The sequence below is a fragment of the Homarus americanus genome, unplaced genomic scaffold (genome assembly GCF_018991925.1).
Source record: "Homarus americanus isolate GMGI-L3 unplaced genomic scaffold, GMGI_Hamer_2.0 scaffold18703, whole genome shotgun sequence".
Taxonomy (NCBI): Eukaryota; Metazoa; Arthropoda; class Malacostraca; order Decapoda; family Nephropidae; genus Homarus; species Homarus americanus.
Window position 1 is genome coordinate 2,164,870 of NW_024749779.1, and position 22,425 is coordinate 2,187,294.

The 22,425-nt window shown below is 39.2% G+C and overlaps 1 protein-coding gene across 1 annotated transcript in view; it reads right to left on the reverse strand.

Moving 5' to 3' along the window:
* Positions 1–22,425, reverse strand: part of LOC121853934 (carotenoid isomerooxygenase-like) — a 35,981-nt gene that overhangs the window by 6,943 nt on the left and 6,613 nt on the right. Inside the window, exons 2-11 of the mRNA XM_042348345.1 lie at positions 18,541–18,641; positions 13,597–13,708; positions 11,014–11,154; positions 9,065–9,209; positions 7,545–7,680; positions 5,721–5,920; positions 5,062–5,241; positions 3,863–4,009; positions 1,907–2,038; positions 1,325–1,423 (exon numbers count right to left, since the gene is read on the reverse strand). Of these exons, the coding sequence (XP_042204279.1) occupies positions 1,325–1,423; positions 1,907–2,038; positions 3,863–4,009; positions 5,062–5,241; positions 5,721–5,920; positions 7,545–7,680; positions 9,065–9,209; positions 11,014–11,154; positions 13,597–13,708; positions 18,541–18,641 (1,393 nt within the window). The remainder of the gene's footprint in view (positions 1–1,324; positions 1,424–1,906; positions 2,039–3,862; positions 4,010–5,061; positions 5,242–5,720; positions 5,921–7,544; positions 7,681–9,064; positions 9,210–11,013; positions 11,155–13,596; positions 13,709–18,540; positions 18,642–22,425) is intronic.

The window sequence follows — 22,425 nt, forward strand, 5'->3', positions numbered from 1 at the left end:
GGACAATAATCTGCCCTGTGCCTCGGAACCAACCCCCCATCCCCGTGTTCCCAGCCATCTTTTATACTTACGTAAGTGTTAAAAAACCTAATATTATTGATATTTCTCTTAAATATTAATTGTACGTGCATACCATCATAAAATTAAGATGTCATTTTTACTACAACGTACGTATTGTGTCGGAAAAAGTGGAGTTTGGGAGCCGGCCCAGTTTCTATTTCAATTAATCCCATATGTTCTGTTACTGTATTTCGTTTACGCGTTTCTTGTTTTACACGGACCTCCACGGGTTCAATTGACCGTGTAAATGCAGACTATACTGTACTAGATAGCCCCATTTTGGGACCCAACCCCTATCACTCATATTTGTCCAACAAATATTTGAAGATTCCAAGCACGTTTGAGTTAATGATGATCAGTAACTTTTTCCACTCATCTACTACCGCACTCTACTGTATTTCCAAACCTTAAAGGGCACTACAGTAATATCTCCATTAGCCGGAATCCCTCAAACCCAGAACTCTCCGATAGCCGGAATTTAAATTTTCTCGGAAAATCGTTCCCAAAGCCGTAATTTTCCGGAAAATTCCGGCTTTGGGAAAGATTTTCCAAGGCGCACATTTTCCTGGAAAAATACGACAAAATTTCCCGCTACCAGTAAAATTCCGGGGATGGGTTTTTTCCGGGTTCGAGAGATGAAAATCCGGCACATTTTCTGGAAATTCAGAGAAAAATTTTCGTTACCCAGAAAATTTCGGTGATGAAGGATATTTTTCTGGGTTCGAGATATGATGTAATGGGCAATTTTTGGAACTTCCAAGAACATTTATCCGTTCCCCCAAAAATTACGGGGATGAGGGATTTTTTTCTGGCTTTGAGAGAGTCGTCTCGTTACCCGGAAATCTCTCATTCCGGAAGTGCTCTGCACCAATTGTTCCAGCTAACGGAGACATCACTGTTCTCTGTCAAATGTATATATTCAGGGCTAGCAGAGATCACAGCCTCAAATTAATGAATCTATCGGTACAGAACACTGTAAAATTTAGATTCTTAAGAATAACAGTTGAAAACTCCTGGAATAATCTTCAAGAGAAAGTTATGGCACCTAGTGCGAGCTTATTTAAGACCAGACTTGATCAACGCTAACACAGGTTCAGGTACACTTACTGTACATTCAAGAGCTCATACAAGGCAAGTACTTGCCAACAATGTGTAACAGAACAGACCAACCACCCAACTAGTTTGTAGGAATATAACTGAGGAAGAAGATAACTAAGCAAGCAAGAAAGACCATGTACATTTAGTTCGTTTAAATAATACTTACAGCAGCATCTGGTTTTGCGACAAACTCTGGTGCACCACAATATAATTTGTCTTCAGTAAATATTTTGTTTTCTCCAGAAAAAGTATCCAGTTTCAGCACCTGTCATGAAAACAAAAAAAGACCAATTCAGTATATTAAAGCAGTAAAGTTTTGGATCATTGGGGGGAAGGGGATATTGGTAATGAACTTGCTGACTTAATACATGCACCTCAACTTCGACTCTTCATTCCACAATTGGTGTACTGTATAGTATAATAATGCTCCTAGGTTGACAAGATATGGTAAAGAATCAATTGATTGAAAACTTGCAAAGACCATGCTGATGCCAGCAACGAAACTAACTCAGGGAGCCAAGAACATGGACAGTTATCCTGTTTATACTATAGTACTGTATATATGAGCAAAAGGAGATACACCATTTTAAGAATTATACAAAAATACAGCTTATATAAACAACAGGTTTGATTCTGTGACCTAGGAAATTATCATAAATAAGAATGGTCTTAAAATGCAGTGCCTGAAACCATAATTTATGAACTTAAATTTTATATGGAAAAAAAAAATTATGCACGAACTACTTACGAGGCCTGAATCTCCTCCATCAGGATTTGGTCCCATACCCCAAAGATACTGATGTTTTGTAGCTCTCTTCGTTGGGTTAATACATGGGTTCTCAATTGGGATGTGAGTTAGCTTCTCACTCTGAAGTACAATCTGTAAAGAAATATTGATCCATCATGAGCTTAGTCATTATTATGGAGATATCTGTATAGTATTTATTTATTTTTTACTTTATCTTGAATTATATCATATGAGGGGAAGGGCGAGTCATATTAGTAAAGAAACAGTGAGAGTACAATTTATGTGCCCTAAAGTGTATCTGCACTACACCAGATCAGTACAAGTTACATTCCTAAAAGGACAACCATAATCAAAACTGGCATAAATAAATATGGGTGTCTACAGTAGGAGGGTGGAGGGGTTTGTTCACTAGCTCAACCTAGTCTTCCCTTTGATAATATTTGTGTCCTGTGCTAAATCTTAATGAATGCACAACATTTATGATGATTTAATGTAGTACCATATGTGATCATTGGTAGGTTTTTATGCACGCAGGAAGGGGAAAGTAAGCCATGCGTTTCACCATGACGTCAACTGAGATTCCGTACATTTCTTGGAGAATAATAACTTATGCTACACTTGTATACCTCTACAACATGTACTTTACAACCTACAACAGTTATGAACAACCTTCATTTTCAAGTATGTACAGTATAACATATGAGGTGGTATGAGTAGCAAGAGCAAGCTGACAAAAATAATGTTTTAAGCATTAGATTTTTTTTTCCTATTTTGTTTCATATCCCATGCAAATTTTTAAAAAATTTTGTGTCTTATCTTAGTTTGGAGTAATACATCATGAATATGTCCGAAAAATGTTTAACATCCCATATGTCCGAGTGCTAATGGTAAAAACTACCTGTACAGTAGTAATAAAAAGTAATAAAACGTTTTATGATATAGATTTACAATTTGCTGAAACTTTTAATCAAGATAACATCAAAAACATAGTCAGAATAGGTAATAATGAAAGGATTCACACTCATCATAACCTGTCATGACCTTCTGCTTGCCTGAAGAGTGGGGGGAGGGGGATTAATAACGCAACAACATCATCGTCGTCTGGTGCAGCCTCATTGTCGAGGACTCCTGCAGCACCCTGTGCTTCCCGTTCAGTCACCAGGTCCGCATAAAAGTGCTTGTATGTGGTCTTCAGATCCTTAATGTCTTTCAACTTAATTTGAAGGGGGAAAATGGTAATAATCCTGTGTTCCTGGGTAGCACATGAAAGAACATGGTTTGAGCTACCAGGAACCACAGAAAACAGATTTTCCCACATTTGGTCAGCTCACTCTTGCTACTTGCAATGCCTCATATAAAATGTATAAAATTACGCATTTGCCTTCATATGTCGCCTGTGCTTATGCTATTGACTCCCGAGGTAGACAGAGCAGTGCATAATATTGTTGGAGGCTAGGCAAAAGTTTTACGCCCGCATTATTAAACAACATCTTCCCTTGAAGAGGGTCGTCGTGTTTCAACCCGAATTTTAAACTAAATGAGTCCTGAGGGACACAGCAGTACAGTACAGCACACCACCCCGTTAAGTACAGTACTGTGGTATCCCTCAGGACTCGTTTAGTTTAAAACTCGGGTTGAAACACGACGACCCTCTTCAAGGGAAGAAGATGTTTAATAATATGGGCGTGAATCATTCAATTTGAATGCTTAGCTAATCTAACCTAAGATTATCAAATTTACAATTTCAATAAGTTACAAATTAGTTACACCTATATACCCAAAGGAAACTGAAAGCTAATTAAGCTAGTTTACTACAACTGGGAACAAACTTTACACCAAAAAGCCAAGATAGTGAGAAGCGAGTCATCAAATATTTAAAGTAAAGGTGAAGTTAAAGAAAGAAAATGAAAACTCAAAAGACCGATAGAGATAAACATTACCATGAGAGTAACTTGCCTCCTGTGCAGACCAAGAAGCTGTGCAAGAAGTTCCTGGGAGGGTGATCAACTTCTCCTTGCCTTTAGTATTAAGAGGAATAACAAATCGGTGCATTGTTGACCTGAAGGAATCTACATACTCTTGTGTGTTCCTCCCTCGCTGTTCCTGCAAACCCAATCAATCATTACATTTCATTGCAAAAATTTTACGAATATAAAAACACCGACAGTTCATAACAAGCCATTTCCTTCCATTTGAAAATCTTTGACAAATATAATAAAATTCTACAAGCTGTTCCTACAAATAGTAATGTAAAATTCCATATATTTTTGTAATTAATGGTGCCTCATGTGCAATTATCTTGTAGTTTTGCACTATTATTCATATGCAGCACAATATAAATCAACACTTTCTAATTACTGTACTTTTTTATTAAACTTCAACCCTACTTTGAGAATACTGGTAAATACTAGAGATACATTAATTTTATTTTTTCATCTACTATACTCATATGAATGTAATTGGTCTCTGTTGCCTATCATAAAAAAGTTTTGCATTTGTGCTCTAAATATGACACTTTAAAGTTGGGGAATTAGATCTAGGACATTGTCTACCAGTCCTCATGTCCTATGGGTCCAAGATTTGTTGGTCAATCAGAGTACCATCCTCATACCTGAGGGTTGGTAACCACAGCCCTCCACTAACATTCTCTGGCTGTGTTTTGCCAATCCTGTATGGTTTTATCTCTCTGGGGACCCAGTTTTTAATTTAATTCATTCCAGTCTCTATATCCAGGCCAGTGATGTGCTCAAGACTGACCCTTGAGACCATGAATGAGACCAAAATTATTTTAGCCTTTATGGATCACCTTAATATTACCCCCCCACCCCCACCACACCACACCAGATTGTCTTGTGGTGATATAACTAATAACTGCAGCTGTGGAATGAAACTTCAGGTGAGCACTTTGGGGTTAATCTTACGGTGATCCATAAAAGCAAATATAGGATTGTGAATGGTCCAAATATTTCTCCTTTTTCTTATATTTCAGAATCTAAATTAAAAGACAAATAAACAACTTTCATCTATCATTCATCTGTACATCAATCAAACAGCTCATTCTGCACCGACTAACCATTATTTTATAAGAATAAAATCTAATTCATGCATCTAACGAACCAGTAAATTGTTTAAGTCAAAGAATTATCAAAACTTACTCTAAGGGTTTTAATGAACATGTTGTGCAACATTGAAGAATTCTTGTAGGTTGGCATGTCAATTACGATGTGTTCCCCTTCTTCATAAGCATTGGCTACGTGCATGAAGAAGAATGGGTCTGTGATGTATCTTGTTTTCACTTGCTTCCAGGTTTTTCTATCAATAATGTGAATGAGCACCTGGAAATGAAGTACTGTACAGTAGAATGTAAAAAAAATATATACTATATATATATGTAATTAGTACTGGCTTCATGCATACGTACTTGTAGGAATCCTACAAAATTAGGTGGAATTAGCTTAAAAATTTTCCAACGGGTGCTTGTTACATGTAGACTCAAGCAAGACGTTCACATTTTGCTTCCTAAATCATTTAACTCCGAACGACAATGTTTATATACAGTATATAAGTTTGGTGTTATACATCAGTCGTTTAATTTTGAAATCACTTATAACACTCATTATTAATATTATTATGGAGTATAATACAGTACTACTGTACTCACTGTTGTTTACCCTCCGTACTTTGCTGTTACCCCTCGTTTAACAATAATTTCACTTTATTTTATTTTTTTTTTTTAGGAATGCAACCTTGCCAAGGAATACCTGTACAGTATATGGAGTGCAGTAAAAATACAAAACATGTTGCAAACACTTACTGGATCATTGTGCCACTTGAGGCCATCAATGAACGGTGCATTGCTTACAATATCACTCAACAATTCTGAGAGAGACACTGCTAATGGTTGTTCAATAAGAATAGCATAATTTTCAGTCATAGCCATAGAGTGCATGTATGCTGGAGAGAGTCGCCAACGTGCTGGTACAGTTGCCACAATCTTCCCCTGCTTCAGGTTGCCTGTCAAAAGAAAATAGTGTTATCTTGGCAAGACTGAAAAGCCAGAAAATGAATGCTAGAGGTCAGTAAATGGACATTAGAGATGCACCTTGTACATGAATGACCAGAGCGCGTCGCATCAAACAATTTTTAGGGAAAGATGGGACGTAAATGAGTGATGTTAAAGTGTGTGAAGCAATAGCCAGAGTAAACTACATTTGAAGAATAAATGGATAACAAGAGTGCACTTGTTCGTGATTCTGATGACAAACATGAAAAATGGGGCTGTGTATTCATATCAGCTACACTAATTATGAGGTCATCTTTATATTAACCGAGTTAAACCGAACCTCATAGTCAGCTACACTTCAACCAATGTGGGGAAGATGATAAAAGTACAGTATAGTTGGTAAAATAAACATAACACAGGAATACCTCCCACAGTAGACTACCATACAGGATTTGTTATATTCGATTCTTAAAAATGCAAATGAAAATTCACAATCACGGGACGTACAGTATTTCATGAACTACCAGGGCTACACAATGGAATATCTTTATAGGTATCCATGGTTTAGCAATCGCTTACTGCGCGATATTTCAGTTTTGCAATTTAAAATTTTTAACACTGTTGTTTGAACGATTTGCTATTTTTGGTTTACCGATCTTCCGAGTCACTGGGAAATATTCGGGAGGGAAGTAAGAAAAACTGGAGATTCGGTGCTCAAAGCGTGCATCATTACAATACTGTAATGTGGCTTATACATCCAGAAAATACTGTACTGTATACAGTACAGTATTGTATAGTTTTATAGTATACAGTACTGTATCCTATAGAACTATAAAATGAAGAGCATGGGTGTGTATGTGTGGGAAGTGAAAGTCTGCATTGAGGCAGTGACTGGCCAGCCGCACTATCCCTCCCCCATATGTGACGTCATGGCATACAGGCAGCAACCATACACGTCTCTCTAGGCCGCTTGGCGACCGACCTGATGAACTGTGTCGCATATGTACAGTACTGTACCAGTAAATGTGATGAATAAAAAAATAATAATTATAAATAAAAGAAAAAATAGAACTGTACTTAGCCATTTGGCAATCCTTTCATAGAAAACGAGACAAAAGCCTTAAGATCCCTACGCTGCTCCTCGCTCCCCCGTTCTGTCTTCTACCTGCCGACCATGTAAGAACTGTTTAATCCCTATGTTTTTGATCTTATGGTAATTATTTTTATTTTGTTTGCACTTTCTGGATGAAAGATTGTTTGTGCATGTAAAAGACTAAAAGAAACTGAAGAAAATTATGTATACTGTATAGGTATCTACCCCAAATTACAAGTTGAACAGTAACATACCTCACAGCTCGGCCTCATCCACTCGAGTGGTAAAGGGTTGCAAGTCGACCAGTCGGTGACTCGGCTACACAACTATGTAGCATCTCCACGGATATTATTCCTCGTTATCCCGTTTAGGAAACTATTTCACTTTTCCGTTTGCTTCGCAATCATTTCACTTAGCAATCTCTTTCAGGAACACATCCTCATTGCTAAATGACGGATATTTATTTTGCAATAAGTATAATCCATTCAAAATCTAAAAAATACTAATACCTGTATCAAATTACGCGATGTTATACTACATACCATCAAGAGGGAATCTGAGAATGCTATATTTGGGTCCTGTCACCCCAACACCCTGACCCACGGTGTAGACTCCATCACTTGCTAAAATAGGGTGGGGACTCTGCGTCATCAACCCATATCTCTTGTTGACATTTATCTGCAGAAACATCAATGTTAGACTCATTTTATATAACACTATATTCATATACAGGGTATTTACAATGATTTACAATCCACAAAAATAAACTAATTTCAAGCAGCATAAAGGTTAGAGTAACATCAATAACAGAGACTGAGTTTTAGTACCTCAGGGTTTCATTCAATAGCAAATCATTCTCGACTGAACTGAACATCTGGGAAAAATAGGAGGGGTACCTTAGTAAATATTGAGTAAGAGATTGGCATTTGTGGGAGTTCTTGTAGAGGGTGATCTTAAAATAAGAGAAAAAGTGAAGTTGCAGAGAAGTGAGTTGCAGAGGTAAGTTTTGAGAGCCAAGGGTGCAAATTAAGAAATGGGGAGATAGAGGTTATGGCAAGTAGTGAAATGGGAGGGGGAAGGGATTAGAATTGTAGACAGGCGAAATATAGAGTTGACGCAGGCAGAATAATTTAAATGCTATACTTGGGACTGTAGGTGAAACAAAAGTTATGGATAGGTTGAGTGGGATGCACAAAATGGAAGGAGACTGAAGATGTGTATGACAGAAGAATGCTCAGGAAATTGAAATGGGTGTACAGAGGAGAGACATAGGGCTGAGGAAAGAGGAGGAAGAATTGTTGGAAGAAAGAGATGATGTTGCCTTGGATACTGTGAGTATCACTCAGTGACAAGTTGAAAAATGCAGTTATTAGAACAAGAGTAAGAAAGACATGTAAAAAAGTAATATGGAAAGAGGCAAGGCTGGGGTAGTTTGCTTCATGGAATAAAAAAAAAAAGAGGAAGAGATGATCAAGAGGTCCTAAAGTCACCCATATCATCAATGTGCTGAACAATTGCATTGAATTTTCAACAGAAAAACCCAAATACAGTACTTGTATATTCATATAGATATATTATACTACTACAGTATTATACTTTCACATACTGTACTGTAGAAATTAATGATGTACAAGAAACTGCCTCCCTTGTATGGCAAATTTCATAAACTATTCATTTATGCCTTGCTGTTTTCATTCAGTTTCTGCCTTTGCTCGGAGGCATCACTGAGGGGAGGCCACAACACATTAAGTATCTGTTAATTATGTTACTCCAGTGAAGTGCTGCAATTAATTAACTATGTTAGCCATATAAAAAGTGTAACCAATTGGTATACAGTACTACATTAAGTCCAGGGATTACTACATTCAAGAGTTTACAACACAGTCTGCATATTGCTATAATTTTACTGTAGTATTATATTCAACATACTGTACAGTATAAAGTTCCTAACAACTACTGAATTTATCACTTCACAAAAACTACAATATAAGCATTTCTATTTCACATGAATTTCACATAAATGCTTAGCAATGGTGATTTTTTAACACTATAATTTACTTACTCTCTCTTTAGTATCAAGATTGTCTGGGTTGACTTGGATCATGAATGGGGTTTCACACATGGCAAAGTGCTGACCACCAATGCCAATGACTGATACTAAGGCATTGTCAGAAAACATCTTCTCAGGATCCATGGCATCTAAAAACCTGAGAAGAATTCAAAGAATCAAAATATGAAAAGGTCCATGTCTACATAACATACCCTATACAGTACAGAGACTTATTTTTGTTGCTTGCAGCAAGGGAAAAAGTGGAGACACCTAATTTAGTGTAAAATGTGGAGTAGTAAAGTGGGCAATGAGGGAGCTATGGGTTAAGGAGTGTCTTGTTTGAGTGGTTATGGCATTAAGTGTAGGCTCAAAATCCGCTGATAGAGTAAATAATGAGGAAAGGGAGGAATTTGAGGTAAAGGTAGGCGTTCATCAGGTGTCTGTCTGAAGCCCCCATCTGTTTATCATGGGTCTAGAAACCACATCAAGGGACTTCAGGCTTGTCTGCCCTAAGAATTGTTGGAGGCTGATGATTTCATGCTGGTAGCAGATAGTATTGAAAAAGCAGTGGAGACACTTAACTCATGGAAGGATGGAACAGTCGAAGGGTTTGAAAATGAATGTGGCAAAAACAATACAGGTTAGTACGGATTAGCAGCATGGATGAGGGAACCATGGTAGAAAGTGGATAATGGACATGTGCTGTCTGCAAGAAAGGTTGGCAGCAATTCAACAATGTGCAGTGAGTGTGGAAAGTGGTTACGTGATATGTGCAGTGGAGTCGATTGCTGACTGCAAGATGTTATTGACTAAGTGTCCTGTAAGAACAGGTGTCCTTATTAAGCCTAGAGAAACGTAACATGGGATACGTATATCCCTGGACTGTGTCGATGAGTTCTGTTACCTGGGTAACTTGTTCAGTGCTGCAAGGGATGCTGAAGTGAGGTCAGTTGAAAGATTAAAAAGTGGTTGGAGAAAGTTTAGGGAGTTGCTACCTTTATTGACAGGAAGAGGACCTTCCATTTACATGAAAGGAAAGATGTATGCAACCGACATGAAAATTGTAAACTTGTATAGCAGTGAAACAAGGCCAGTTAAAGATGATGACGTTCACAGGCTTGAGAGAGCCGACATGAGAAGATTAGGTGGATGCATGATGTGACATTGACAGGTAAGAAACCCTATTCAGAGCTCAGCGAGTGACTGCGTATTGAGAGTATTGGCCATATTTTGCATAAATGTAGGCCGAGATAGTTTGGGTAGGTGGAGCAAATGGACAAGACCAATTGGGTCAAGAGATGCAGGAGTCCTAATGTTGAGGGGGAGGAGAACCAGGGGTATGTCAAAAATGAATTGGAAGAGTGTAAGAAATAACATTTGAGTGAAGAATCTGATGAGAGAGGCAGTAAGAGAACATGCAACATGGAGAACTGCCATCAGGAAATTGTGGCTAACCCATGGAAACATGAAAAATGGCTGCAAAATGAATTTCAGGTTGTTAATGATTATACAGTACAGTACTTAATTCTGGAAAACTATCAATAATCAAATCATACTCTATTCTCTTCTACTCTTCTGGCAGTCATGAGCAAGTATTTATCGTGTAGATTAGTGACACTAGTTCACACATCTTTGGGACTAACAATATGGAAAACATGCAAATATTGTGACCCAACAGACAGGCAGATAGTCTATCACAAATCAATATCACCACATGAAGATGGATGCATAAAAAGTTGTTAAAAAACTAGTTTCGCCTTAGACAACGAGCCATACCAGGTAATTATTCCTGAGAATAACTACTGGATTGGCTTTGTATTAATATTTTTGTGCAATGACATACCCATTCTCCAAGTTACAGAAACACAGCAAATGTCTTCAACAAACCAAGATAGACTTTGTTTACACGAGTTTATGTTTTCTTAAACCACATTTGTATACATAAAAAGTGGTAGAAGCACCTTGAGAACATGCCCTTTGAAGCTGGGGCAGGAGTGCCAAACTCGGCTCTTGTGATGGCACCAGCTGCTTGGTTCTGTTCGAAGGTTTTTGACCGCACAAAACGATTGCTGTACATGACTTTTCCATCTGAAATCTCAAATCTGAAAAGAAAGTGATAATACTATAATCTATTCATAAAGCAATAGTAAGAACTTTACAGTTGAACATTCATCATTAATTTGAATCTGACACCATGCAAGAAGAAAATTTTTACAGTTAATATCAGTTTGCTTTGGTATTCTTCAGTCATTAAGGTATGGTAATGTTTAGTTTGATCCACTGTAGCAATGTAAAATAAACATTGAGTAAATTTTAGTAGACATTATCTCACAACTACTAACACCACTGCTTCTTGCCACACACAGTTACAGAATTACTGATTTAGTTGTGTTTTCTGTACAGTACTTTTAAGACATTTCTATAATTCACACGATTTTTTCTGACCGGGTATTTTCTAAAATGGTAACTAAGAACTTGGCTGTGACCACTACAAAAAGACACCCAGGTCCACAGGTTGTACAGCATCCAGTAAATTTGTATTATTGTATTTGTAGGCATAAAGTACTGTACAGTACTAGTATGCTAATTCAACATCATAATGTACAATAACTTTGCTCTGCTTATGTATAATATGTACAAATCAATTGTACTGTAATTAAACAATCTTATACACATTGCTTCAAAATATCCAAAAAAAGGAGGACTTGCCACCTATACTTTCTGCTGGCACCCTAAAATCCTTATTACTAAGCAAGCAGCAATCAGACAACTCATGTTGGTGGTACAGCAATAACACATGTATCTCAGCAATACTGTGCAGTATGTCAGAGGTTCGAGTCCTGCTTGGCCTGGACACATGCGAGATGGGTTATCCGATTGACTGCCAAACATCACAGGTTTCCAAGTCTCTGGTTTCCTCCTGTATTAACGCTGAATAGTCCAACTGCCCTAATGGCTACTAAGCTGATAATGGTAAAATCACAGTCAGCAAGTCTAGGAGCTAAAAACCAGACTTCAAGGGCTTGAAACTTGTGAAAGAAGGTATAAAATTTTTATCCAGTATACAGCAATTTATTACAAAATTTAAAATCCTTCTCGACTATACAGTACAGTATACTTTATTCCTTGAGCAAAACTACTAGGTATGGTAATTCCCACAAAAAAGAAAATTTTGGGTCTTCATTGCCATATAAATAGACTTGCTCTCTAATCCTATTTATTTACGCCAGCCACAAAACAACAAAGATCAATTCCATTAGTTCCAGCACACTCAGCCAGCCAATGGGAGGAGAGAAGGGAAGAGAGTTGCCTGAACCAAGCTCGATTAGAAAATTAAGATTTTAGGTAGGAGGTGCCAATAAGCTTCTAGTGGTCAAGTAGTGTTGCACCCCATACAGGCTGCAGTAAAACAATTTAACATCACTTTTTTTACCTTTATCCTTCTTCGCCACTGATCGGCTCGTTAGCCACTTGGCTCCTGAATGTATCTGAACCTGCTCCAGTGTTGGTCAAGTCTGGTCTTGAAAGGGCTCACACTCGGTGCCAGCACAACACTCTCTGGCAGGTTGTTACAAGAGTTCACAACTCTCACTCCGAAAAAGTTCGCCCTTACAGATTTCTGGACTTGAGGCTTCAACCTTGAGCGGTGACCTCTTGTGGGGTGAGCATCCGCCATCTCCAGGTAAGAATACTAGACCGAGTAGTGCCCTCGAGTTGTTTATAAACCTCGATTAGGTCTCCCCTTGCACATCTGTAGTATAAGCTAGGCAATTGCAGGCGCTCTAATCTCTCTGGGTAGCTGAGGTGCCAAAGTAACCGCACCAGTCTGGTGGCCCTCCTTTGGACATTTTCAATCAACTGACGGTCCCTAGCATATCTCGGGGACCAGACGGGGTGACAATACTCCAGGTGGTGAAGCACCTCATTCTTAAAGATCATTTTCAGGGACGGACCATCTAGATATCTGATCGACCTTCTTGCCTAATAATTTAGTTGCTTGGTTCTCAAAATGGCCCCGAGAACTTCAGTTCATTGTCAACATACACACCCAGGTCCTTTTCGCATTCAGTCTCAATTAATGCGGCCTCTTCGTCTTGTCGGGACATAAGATATGCCTCCTTACCGTTGGTACATCCCAGGTGCATCATCTTACAATTTATGACATTGAATCTCAGCAGCCATTCTTTTGACCATTCTTGAAGCTTACAGAGATCTTTCTGCAGCTCTTCACAGTCTGCCTGGTATTTAAAAATGCCAAACATAGGAAGAGAAAGAGTTTGTTTCTGTTCACAAGAGTAAAGGGAAATGCTTAGTCCCTGCTAAGGGTAGTTCCATGCATGAAAAAGATAGTCTTGCCTAATTAAAGGTAGGATGGTAAAAGAAAGCAATTTTCAATAATGGAATTCAGGAACATGGCAGGGTTTATATACATCAACAGAAAATGTGATAGGGTTTAGAACCTCGCCCAATAGGAGTAAACTGCATTGCTGTACAAGTCAAGGACGCCCCAATCCCAGTAATATGGAGGTGGTGGAAGCACTCACTTCTGGAGTAAAGCCGAGGAATCAAAGGCATGACGATATTCATTTTGGCCAACCTTGGCGAGACCAGGCCCATTGTAGATGAGCTGTCCCTTCAGCCACTCAGGCAGTGTTCCTGGAATGGGTAAAGTAAATTTGGTACCAATCCCAACTTACACAAAAAAAGCTTTAGAAGAAAAATTATACTGTATATATATATATATATATATATATATATATATATATATATATATATATATATACACACACAGTAGTACCCCGCTTAACGTGGTCAATAGAACCCACAGGGTACCGTGTTAAGTGAAAACCGAGCTAAGTGAACAACAGAACATATGGGATTAATTCCAATAGAAACTGGCCCGACCCCCAAACTCCACTTTTTGACGACACACAACTATGTTGCAGTAAAAATTTTATCTTAACTTTATGATGGTATGAAAAAACAAGTAATATAGAAGAGGTTAGGTAAGGAAAAATAAAGGTTAAGTTAGGAAAAATAAAGGTTAGGTTAGGAAAACTAAAAGTTATGTTGAATACTTACATTAGTAGAAGAGATGGGTCGGCGTACGGGGATGGAGGCTGGTTCCGAGGCAGAGGGCAGGCTACTGGCCCTCAGGTGAGTCACCATCACTGTCACCCACACTTGTCATGGCCTCCCTGACAAATCCCTCAAAGTCATCTTCACTGTCTCTACCTCTGTCACTATCACTGGCTTGGGCTGGCTGTGGTGGGTTGCAGGCGAAGAACTCGGTTATGCTTTTTTGACGGCTAGTGTTAATGTTGTCTTGATACACCGTGATGTACGGCTCCATAGCCTGCACCAGCCAGGTATGGAAGACTTCATAGCGGTCATCGTCATTGTCGCGGGAAAAGAAGGACTTCATTTTCTCTGCACACTCCGTGGCACCCTTAATATCACTATGACTTAAACTGTGTTCTTCGGAAAATGACGCACCTTCTTCCTCCTCTTCACTGACGTGATCTTCTTCCAACATCTCGTCGGCAGTCACTTCAGGATCTCTAATCACCTCCAGGATGTCTTCGTTGGTGGTCTTGGAGAAGCCTTCAGCTGTAATATTGAGCGCAGCTTCTCTGGCAAGGTCCACTGCTACTGCAACAGTCTGAACCTCACCAGTCACAGGTTCACTCCTCGTCTCAGCTGGCAAGCCATGTAACACATGTCTCCAATAGACAGCAATAGACAGCTGAACCCATGCCTCCACCAAGAAGTCTACAGCTTGTTTGACGTTAAACTTCTTCCAAAATTGTTTGACGAGAACTTCTTGAGTCACCACATCTTGTTCCTTGTCCCCGTCGCTTTTACTCTCGCTGTCGGTGTCATCCAGCTTACGCAACTCATCCTTGGTGCTGGTAGAGTCGTTCAGGAGCTTGAACTTCTTTGCAGAGTACGCAGCTTTCACATTGCAGATCAACTCCTGGTCCATGGGCTGGATTAATGATGTAGTGTTGGGAGGAAGGAAGACCACTTTTACGTTGGGGTGACGATCCATAAGTAGGGCCAAGTGTCCAGGTGCGTTGTCAAGGAGCAACAAAATGTTGAATGGAACATTCTGTTGTTCGCAGAATTTCTTCATGTCGGGAACAAAACAGTCGTCAAACCAGAAGCAGGACAGAGAAGAGGACATCCACGCCTTACGTGCGGTTAGCCAGTGGACATTAAGCTTGGTCATGTCCATATTCTTGTAGGCGTGCGGCTTGCGGGCTGTGTGAATCACCGATAACTTTGGTTTACAGGTACTGGAGGCATTGGTGGTAAACAGGACGGTGATGCGTTCCTTCTGCATCTTCCGGCCCCGAATCTTGCTGGCATTCTTTACTACGAAGGTCTTGGAAGGTAGCTTTTTCCAGAAAAGACCAGATTCGTCCATGTTAAACACCTGGTCGTCAGTGTACTGTCCTTCCTCCATAACCTCACGTAAGAACGGAGGAAAATCTCTAGCCGCCACACGGCCAGCACTCGCTTCCTCACCACCAATGTTGATGTTGGTGATCTTGTTCCTCTTCTTAAACCTATGCAGCCAACCAGAGGAAGCAGTGAAGGGTTTGGGCTCTGCAATTCCCAGCTTACGTGACACTGCTGCGTATAGTTCACGTGCGTACTCCTGCACTGAGCGCGTGTCCACCGCCATGTTGCGTCGCGCCTGACGAATCAAATAACTCACCAGCAAACTTTCCACCTTTGCCAGCACCCTATTCTGGCAATACTTGATCATTGAAGCACCTGCAGAATTTGTGATTTTCATGTGCTCTTTGATCTTGGCTGCACCCTTCTTAATAGTACGAATCGTAGATTCGTCGACGCCATGCTGGCATGCGAGATCAGCTTGCCGTGTTCCTTTCTCCAAATCTTGAATGATCTGGTATTTCACTTCGTAGCCTAGGCCACGGCGTGTCTTCTTTGGGCTTAGGGCGGCTGGGTCCAGGTAAGGAAAGGTTTCTCTCTGGTGGCGGTGGTGGTTCGGCGGAAGCCATTTCACAGAACAATGGATTCACGTATACACGGGGTGGCCTGGAGGGATGAAACTGCCGCGGCTAAGGTCAAGCATCGTCTTTCCTCCCTCCCTCCCTCCCTCCCTCCCCTGGGTGGACATGTCATAATACTTTAAGCCAATTACAGCTAGCAGCAGAGGGGGGTAGGGATGCATGGCCAATCACAGTCCGATATGTCATATGACGTCAGTGATAACGCAACAAAGACACACACACTGCGCAACCTTACCGAGTGGCTTGCCCAGGCGGAGGGAGGAGGGAGGGAGGGAGGGAGAGGCGAGGCAGGCGGGAGCAGCGGGTGGGGCGAATCTAAAAATAGCGTCTCTAGCCAGACACTCTGCGCGTATACGTGGAAAAAACCCGCGTTAAGTGAAAGTTCGGCTCTGGCGAGGCACCGCGTATACTTGACATCGCGCTAAGCGAAACCGCGTTAAGCGGGGTATGTATATATGTATATATATATGTGTGTGTATATATATATATATATATATATATATATATATATATATATATATATATATATATATATATATATATATATATATATATATATATATATATATATATATATATATATATATATATATATATATATATATATATATATATATATATATATAGTGTGTGAGAGTATAGGGAGCCTGAAAAGTTTCTTGGTAAATGTTTATAGACTGCCTGAACATAATAAAAATAAAGAAGCAGGGCTAGATAATAAGCAGGGTAATAACAGTAATGAAGACATCTGAACTGTTGCTGATAATGTATTTTTTTTCCGAGATTAGATTACCTATACTTCATACCGTAAAGGGCGAGGGACAATTCACTATTAGTGTACTGCCCACATCATTGTCATCCTTAATACCTCTTTAATTCACATTATGCTACATAACATTCAAATCCACCACGCTTGTAGAGTCTCAGAAAACGGGAAACTGTAGGCCTAGGTCAGTAAGAGACGCAAGGCGCCGTCCTCAGTACCACCACGTCTCTTATCAAAACCGGTCAGTGAACTCCATCGTGCTCCATGCAGCCCTAAAAATACTTATCTAGCAGTTTTTACATCTTAAAACCTTGCCTGATGCTATAAAGTGAAGTAATAGTTGTACTAGTGTGTGGTGATAAAAGCCCATCAGGCATTACGCTCAGTACCACCACGTCTCTCATCAAAACAGGTACCACGCGTTCAGAGCGTCGGCCATTACCACACTGAGGGACTCGCCATGTGTGGTGTGACTGCTTATGGCCATTATGCCCTTCCACTGTGAACCTGTGAAAACCCTACATATCACCACCCAGGATAGGAGGAAATAAGTGGCTATCCATACAAAAACTGCTAAAGCTAACTTCTCTATGGTAATATCTGCAAACAACTGGAATATACTACAACAGAATGTTAGGATAGCACTATGTAGGAGCCCCTTTAAGCACAGGCTTGACTAACATTGGATTAAGTTAAGATACTGTATATTCAGGAGTCCATGTATGCCTATTATTCGTCAAAATTTACCAAGTGCATATTGCTTAAACATTCGACCAAATGGCAAGATGACAAATGGGGTCACAGGCGTCACAATGATTTATGGCAGATTTTTCCAAGAGTTCACAATTCTCACTCTGAAAAGATTTGCCTTCACAGTTTTCGGGACTTGCATCTTCTTCAACCTTGAGCCGTAAGTCACAGCTCAAGGTTGAAGAAGCAAATTTTTTCAGAGTAAGAATTGTGAGCTTTTGGAACAATCTGCCAGAGAGCATTGTGACGGCACCGAGTACGAGCTCATTCAAGGCCTAACTTGACCAACAGTGGAGCAGTTTCCAATATTTTCAGGAGCCAGAGCATGTCCAGTGTCTGCCAACAGTGTGTATCAGAGACATGACCAACCGCCCAACGCCAAATCCGTCACTCTCTACGGTATCTAAGGTCTATTATGCGTTGGGCACTTTGGAGGAGACCTGGGCAAAACACAGTGCTCACGAAGAAAGTCTAAAGCCCTGTCGTTATTCTCATAAAACGATGAAATGGCAGCAAAATAGTTCCAGTCCCAGCGTGCACACAGAAACATGGCTGGCGCCTCAAGGAAAAAGATGATCGAGCCATTAGCAGATAATTAATAATCTTAATTCATTGGCTACAGCTCTCCCACAATGCACCTGCTAAGTGCTAATGCATGTGCTCTGGCCATTGTTCCCAACAGCCGCAGGGGTAAGAAGCTGTGGGTGCTTTGTGACCGACCAAAACAATTACTGTACTTAAAAAAATAAATATTTCGATAATGAGTAGTTTCCGACTGATGCTTATAGAAGAAAAAGTGCTTAAAATTGCATTATGTAAGTGGAAGGGCATTAGTACTGTATTGTTGTCCGTGAATTGGGAGTTATTATGGAATAATACCATCAGGCGAACATACACTACAAGGGTTTTTTCTGTTCGGGACTTACCTGTCAGCTGGCAGGGGATGGGTTCAGAGCTTTCTTGGTCACAGTGTCGGCAGAGCACAGAGAAGTCATACTTTCCACAATTGCTGTCCACGCTGGTCGACCTGCCGACCAAACGAAATACAATATTATTACTGTACAGGTTTCGTGGGAATGCAATAAGTAACAACGCAGCAAATATGGTTAATAATGGGATTCCATTCACACATTAGCAGTTGCGTTAGCGTCAAAAATAGATCACATTAAAATATACATATCTATATATATATATATATAGCTATATATATACTGTATATATATATATATATATATATATATATATATATATATATATATATATATAGATAGAAATCTAGATAGATATCTAGATAGATATCTAAAGAGAGAGAGAGAGAGAGATAGATATTGATAAAATCAAACGGGAAAATGGAAACAAGGGAGCACCTTAGCTTTCGTCTTTATTCAAGACATCTTCAGAGGCAACGTTTCTAATATATATATATATGTATATATATATATATATATATATATATGTGTATATATATATGTGTATATATATATATGTGTATATATATATATATATATATATATATATATATATATATATATATATATATATATATATATATATATATATATATATATATATATATACTGGATGGGATCTTTCCTGCCAAGTTGCTTCCAGCGTCTCCTAAACATGGATGTGTGTGGCAGTTATGATAATATAATCCCTGTGTCCACTACTGGAAAGAGTTTAGAAAAATTGAAAATTAAATGGTCACAGGAGACTGCAGTAAAAAAGGAAGTGAACCCCCTCCCCCAAACGAGAAAACACAAAAGTAGTAGTTCTAGAAGTAATCATTGTAATTCTAGTAGTAATATTTATAGTACAGTAGTAGCAGTCATAGTAGTAACTCAATTTTAACAGTACTGTAATAGTAGTGCATGTTGTAGTTGTAACACTAACACACTGTACACGTCGTATAAATATCTAGTTAGTCTGATTTAGAAAGATTTGGGGTTCGGCCGAGTTGTGAGGAGGTGGTGGTATGAATTGTGCATGGGATTATTGTACGTGTTTGAACTGACATGACTGGTGGCTGTCAGATCCAATATGAAACCAGATTCATGTGCGCTACCGATGCGTTGATAGCCGTTGTTGTTGCTACATAATGCTTGTGAGAATATGTTGTCTTAATCAAATCCAGATAATATGCACTGTATCACAACGCTTTCTGTGATCACGCTCCTCTGGCAGTTTAGCAGTTTCGTAATCCCCCCTGTAATGGTCACCGTGTAGTTGCAGGGGGAATATAAACACACATAATTAATACAGTCCATAATAAAGTCCACGGTCTCAGTGAGTTTGGTATTTTAAGTCTGGTTGTCACAAGACTGGCGCCAAGGTTAGCTTAGTCGCGCACCTGTTCTGTTTAGGGTAGGGTATACAGCATAGTTGTATTATTAGTGGTTATGTTAGTTTATCTGTATGCAAGATATCATAAATTACTATGTTTGATATTTTATTCTCCATTAACGTCGTGACGCGGTTTCAAAAGAGTGGATATTGGTGTAAAACGCAACTTAAGTTTGCTGATAGAGCTGTCACGGGTGAGAAAATGTACTGTTACATACTGACTGCTTAGTATTTTGTACTTTCTGCATATCTTCTAGTGCACAAATTTTGATTATTTTTTTTACCCCAACCAAAAAAAAACAACTACACATTGTTTCCTTGTGTGTATTTTCTTCTACGGAGTATATCTGACCCCAATCACTGTTGCGGTTGTTTTCATTCACAGTTATGATCTGATCATTTGTTGTTGAACAGCACTTCCCGAGAAATTGTGAAAACTTAATACACAACACAAAAAATCTCACGGTGGGGTCCTGAATCAGTTACAATGCCAACAGCTCCACCTTTTCGAAATACCTGTATATTCAGTAAAAGTAAGCACCAAACATCTCCAATCCTTATATAACATGACAAACCTTCCTCTTGTACATATCCTCCCCTCTCAATCTTCCCCTAATAACTACCCAGGTGCCGGGGGAAAGGAGCTTTCAAGGTTATGGATTATCCAGCGGTTGACGTTCTCTCCAAGCAACTCTACTGAGCCCTATTTCTTTACTTTTGTTTCTTGGCCCATTGTGGACGCAGTCAGGCAACACTAAATATCCCAGGATTGTAGAAGACATGCTTTTCCAGAAGTCTTCCGAAAGGAGGCACGTTATGTTTGGGTACGTGACCACCTGCTTAGATAAGCAAGTTGTTCTGTATGCCCAGAAAACGTGAGGAGATATTGTTATGCTCAGCTTACGTGACGAAGTGATTATCTTAACCATTCACCCATCCTTGACAAGTATATATTATCTTATACATATGTAGCTACACGATTCCCCGTGGTTATCAGCATATATATATATATATATATATATATATATATATATATATATATATATATATATATATATATATATATATATATATATATATATATATATATATATATATATATATATATATATATATATATATATATATATATATATATATATATATATATATATATATATATATATATATATATATATATATATATATATATATATATATATATATATATATATATTACGTTCAAAACTGATAAACATGCGATAACTTTAACTCATATCTTTCCTAATTACAATACACTCGACCCTAAGCACGACTTCACTATTAACCACCAAGGCCTTTGCCAACCGTCTACTACTCTAATGTTAGGCTCTGGATGTAGTCAACATTCAGAGTTCAAGCCACGCAGCGAGGACTGCAGGAGTAAATGTTTAACACTTTCCTAGATAGAACATGGAGCCATAACTTAGCACTTTCCTCGCTTGAGGGTGCCGCTATACACAAACCACTACAATAACAAAAATAAAAATAAATTATAATAGGTACTTATAACATTAACGTGGAGGTGCTATCATAATACTATCACTGGTCTTGCGAAGAATAGTTAAGAGCTCATTTCTAGCGACGATGCAATTTCAACCTCGCCAGGGGCACACCTTTCTGTATGCCCTAAGTTGGCCTCGCTAAGGATGAACAACAACTTGACAACACTGATGCAGGAAGCAGTATATCTTCCCTTACGACTCTTCTGTGCACTGTGTCTTAACGATGTTAAGAACTTTGGGCACCATACAGTATTCGTATCCAGATATTCTTGTGCGATGTTAGGATTCCAAGAAAACCAGATGTGAACCCAACTTTCCCTTTCCATTATGTTACGACCCAATTATTATAAAAGGGCATTAGCACTGGGACCCACTAAGACTAGGCCATATTTTCAATTGCTAACTTAGGTTACAGTCGAGCAAGACTAAGGTACACTTGACTAATGACCATGTACTTACAAGGGAAGCGGGACTCCCTTGTCACTATATCGGGGTCGCCGGGCGGGTGCTCCACCAAGGCGGGAAACTCCACCTAGTAACAGGTTTGCGGTGGTGCTTCCGTCCAGCTTTCTGCTAACGGTGAAAAGGTGAAAAGTCGGTAAATAAGACGATTACATTAAATTCTGAGTTGTAGCTGTAAGTAGGGTGAAAACTCTTGAATATTATGGGCTAACTTCATCACTAGCCTCTAATAACGTGAAGATGGTAGTGTACCACCTGCCACCGCTGACCCCTACACTAAGGATCGTGTCAGCCAGGTATTTTTGTTTAGCATTGGTATGATATCAAACTATCTCACTTGTTAACACTTGCCTGAATGAGTGTAGGTTAGTCGCTGGTACTTTTGTTGCAGCCGAGTGAGACATCAGGTAATCTCACGGCATGTCATCTTTGATACAGTCGTAGATTGGTTGATAGTTGAAATCGTCAGAGCTGTCCTGGGTT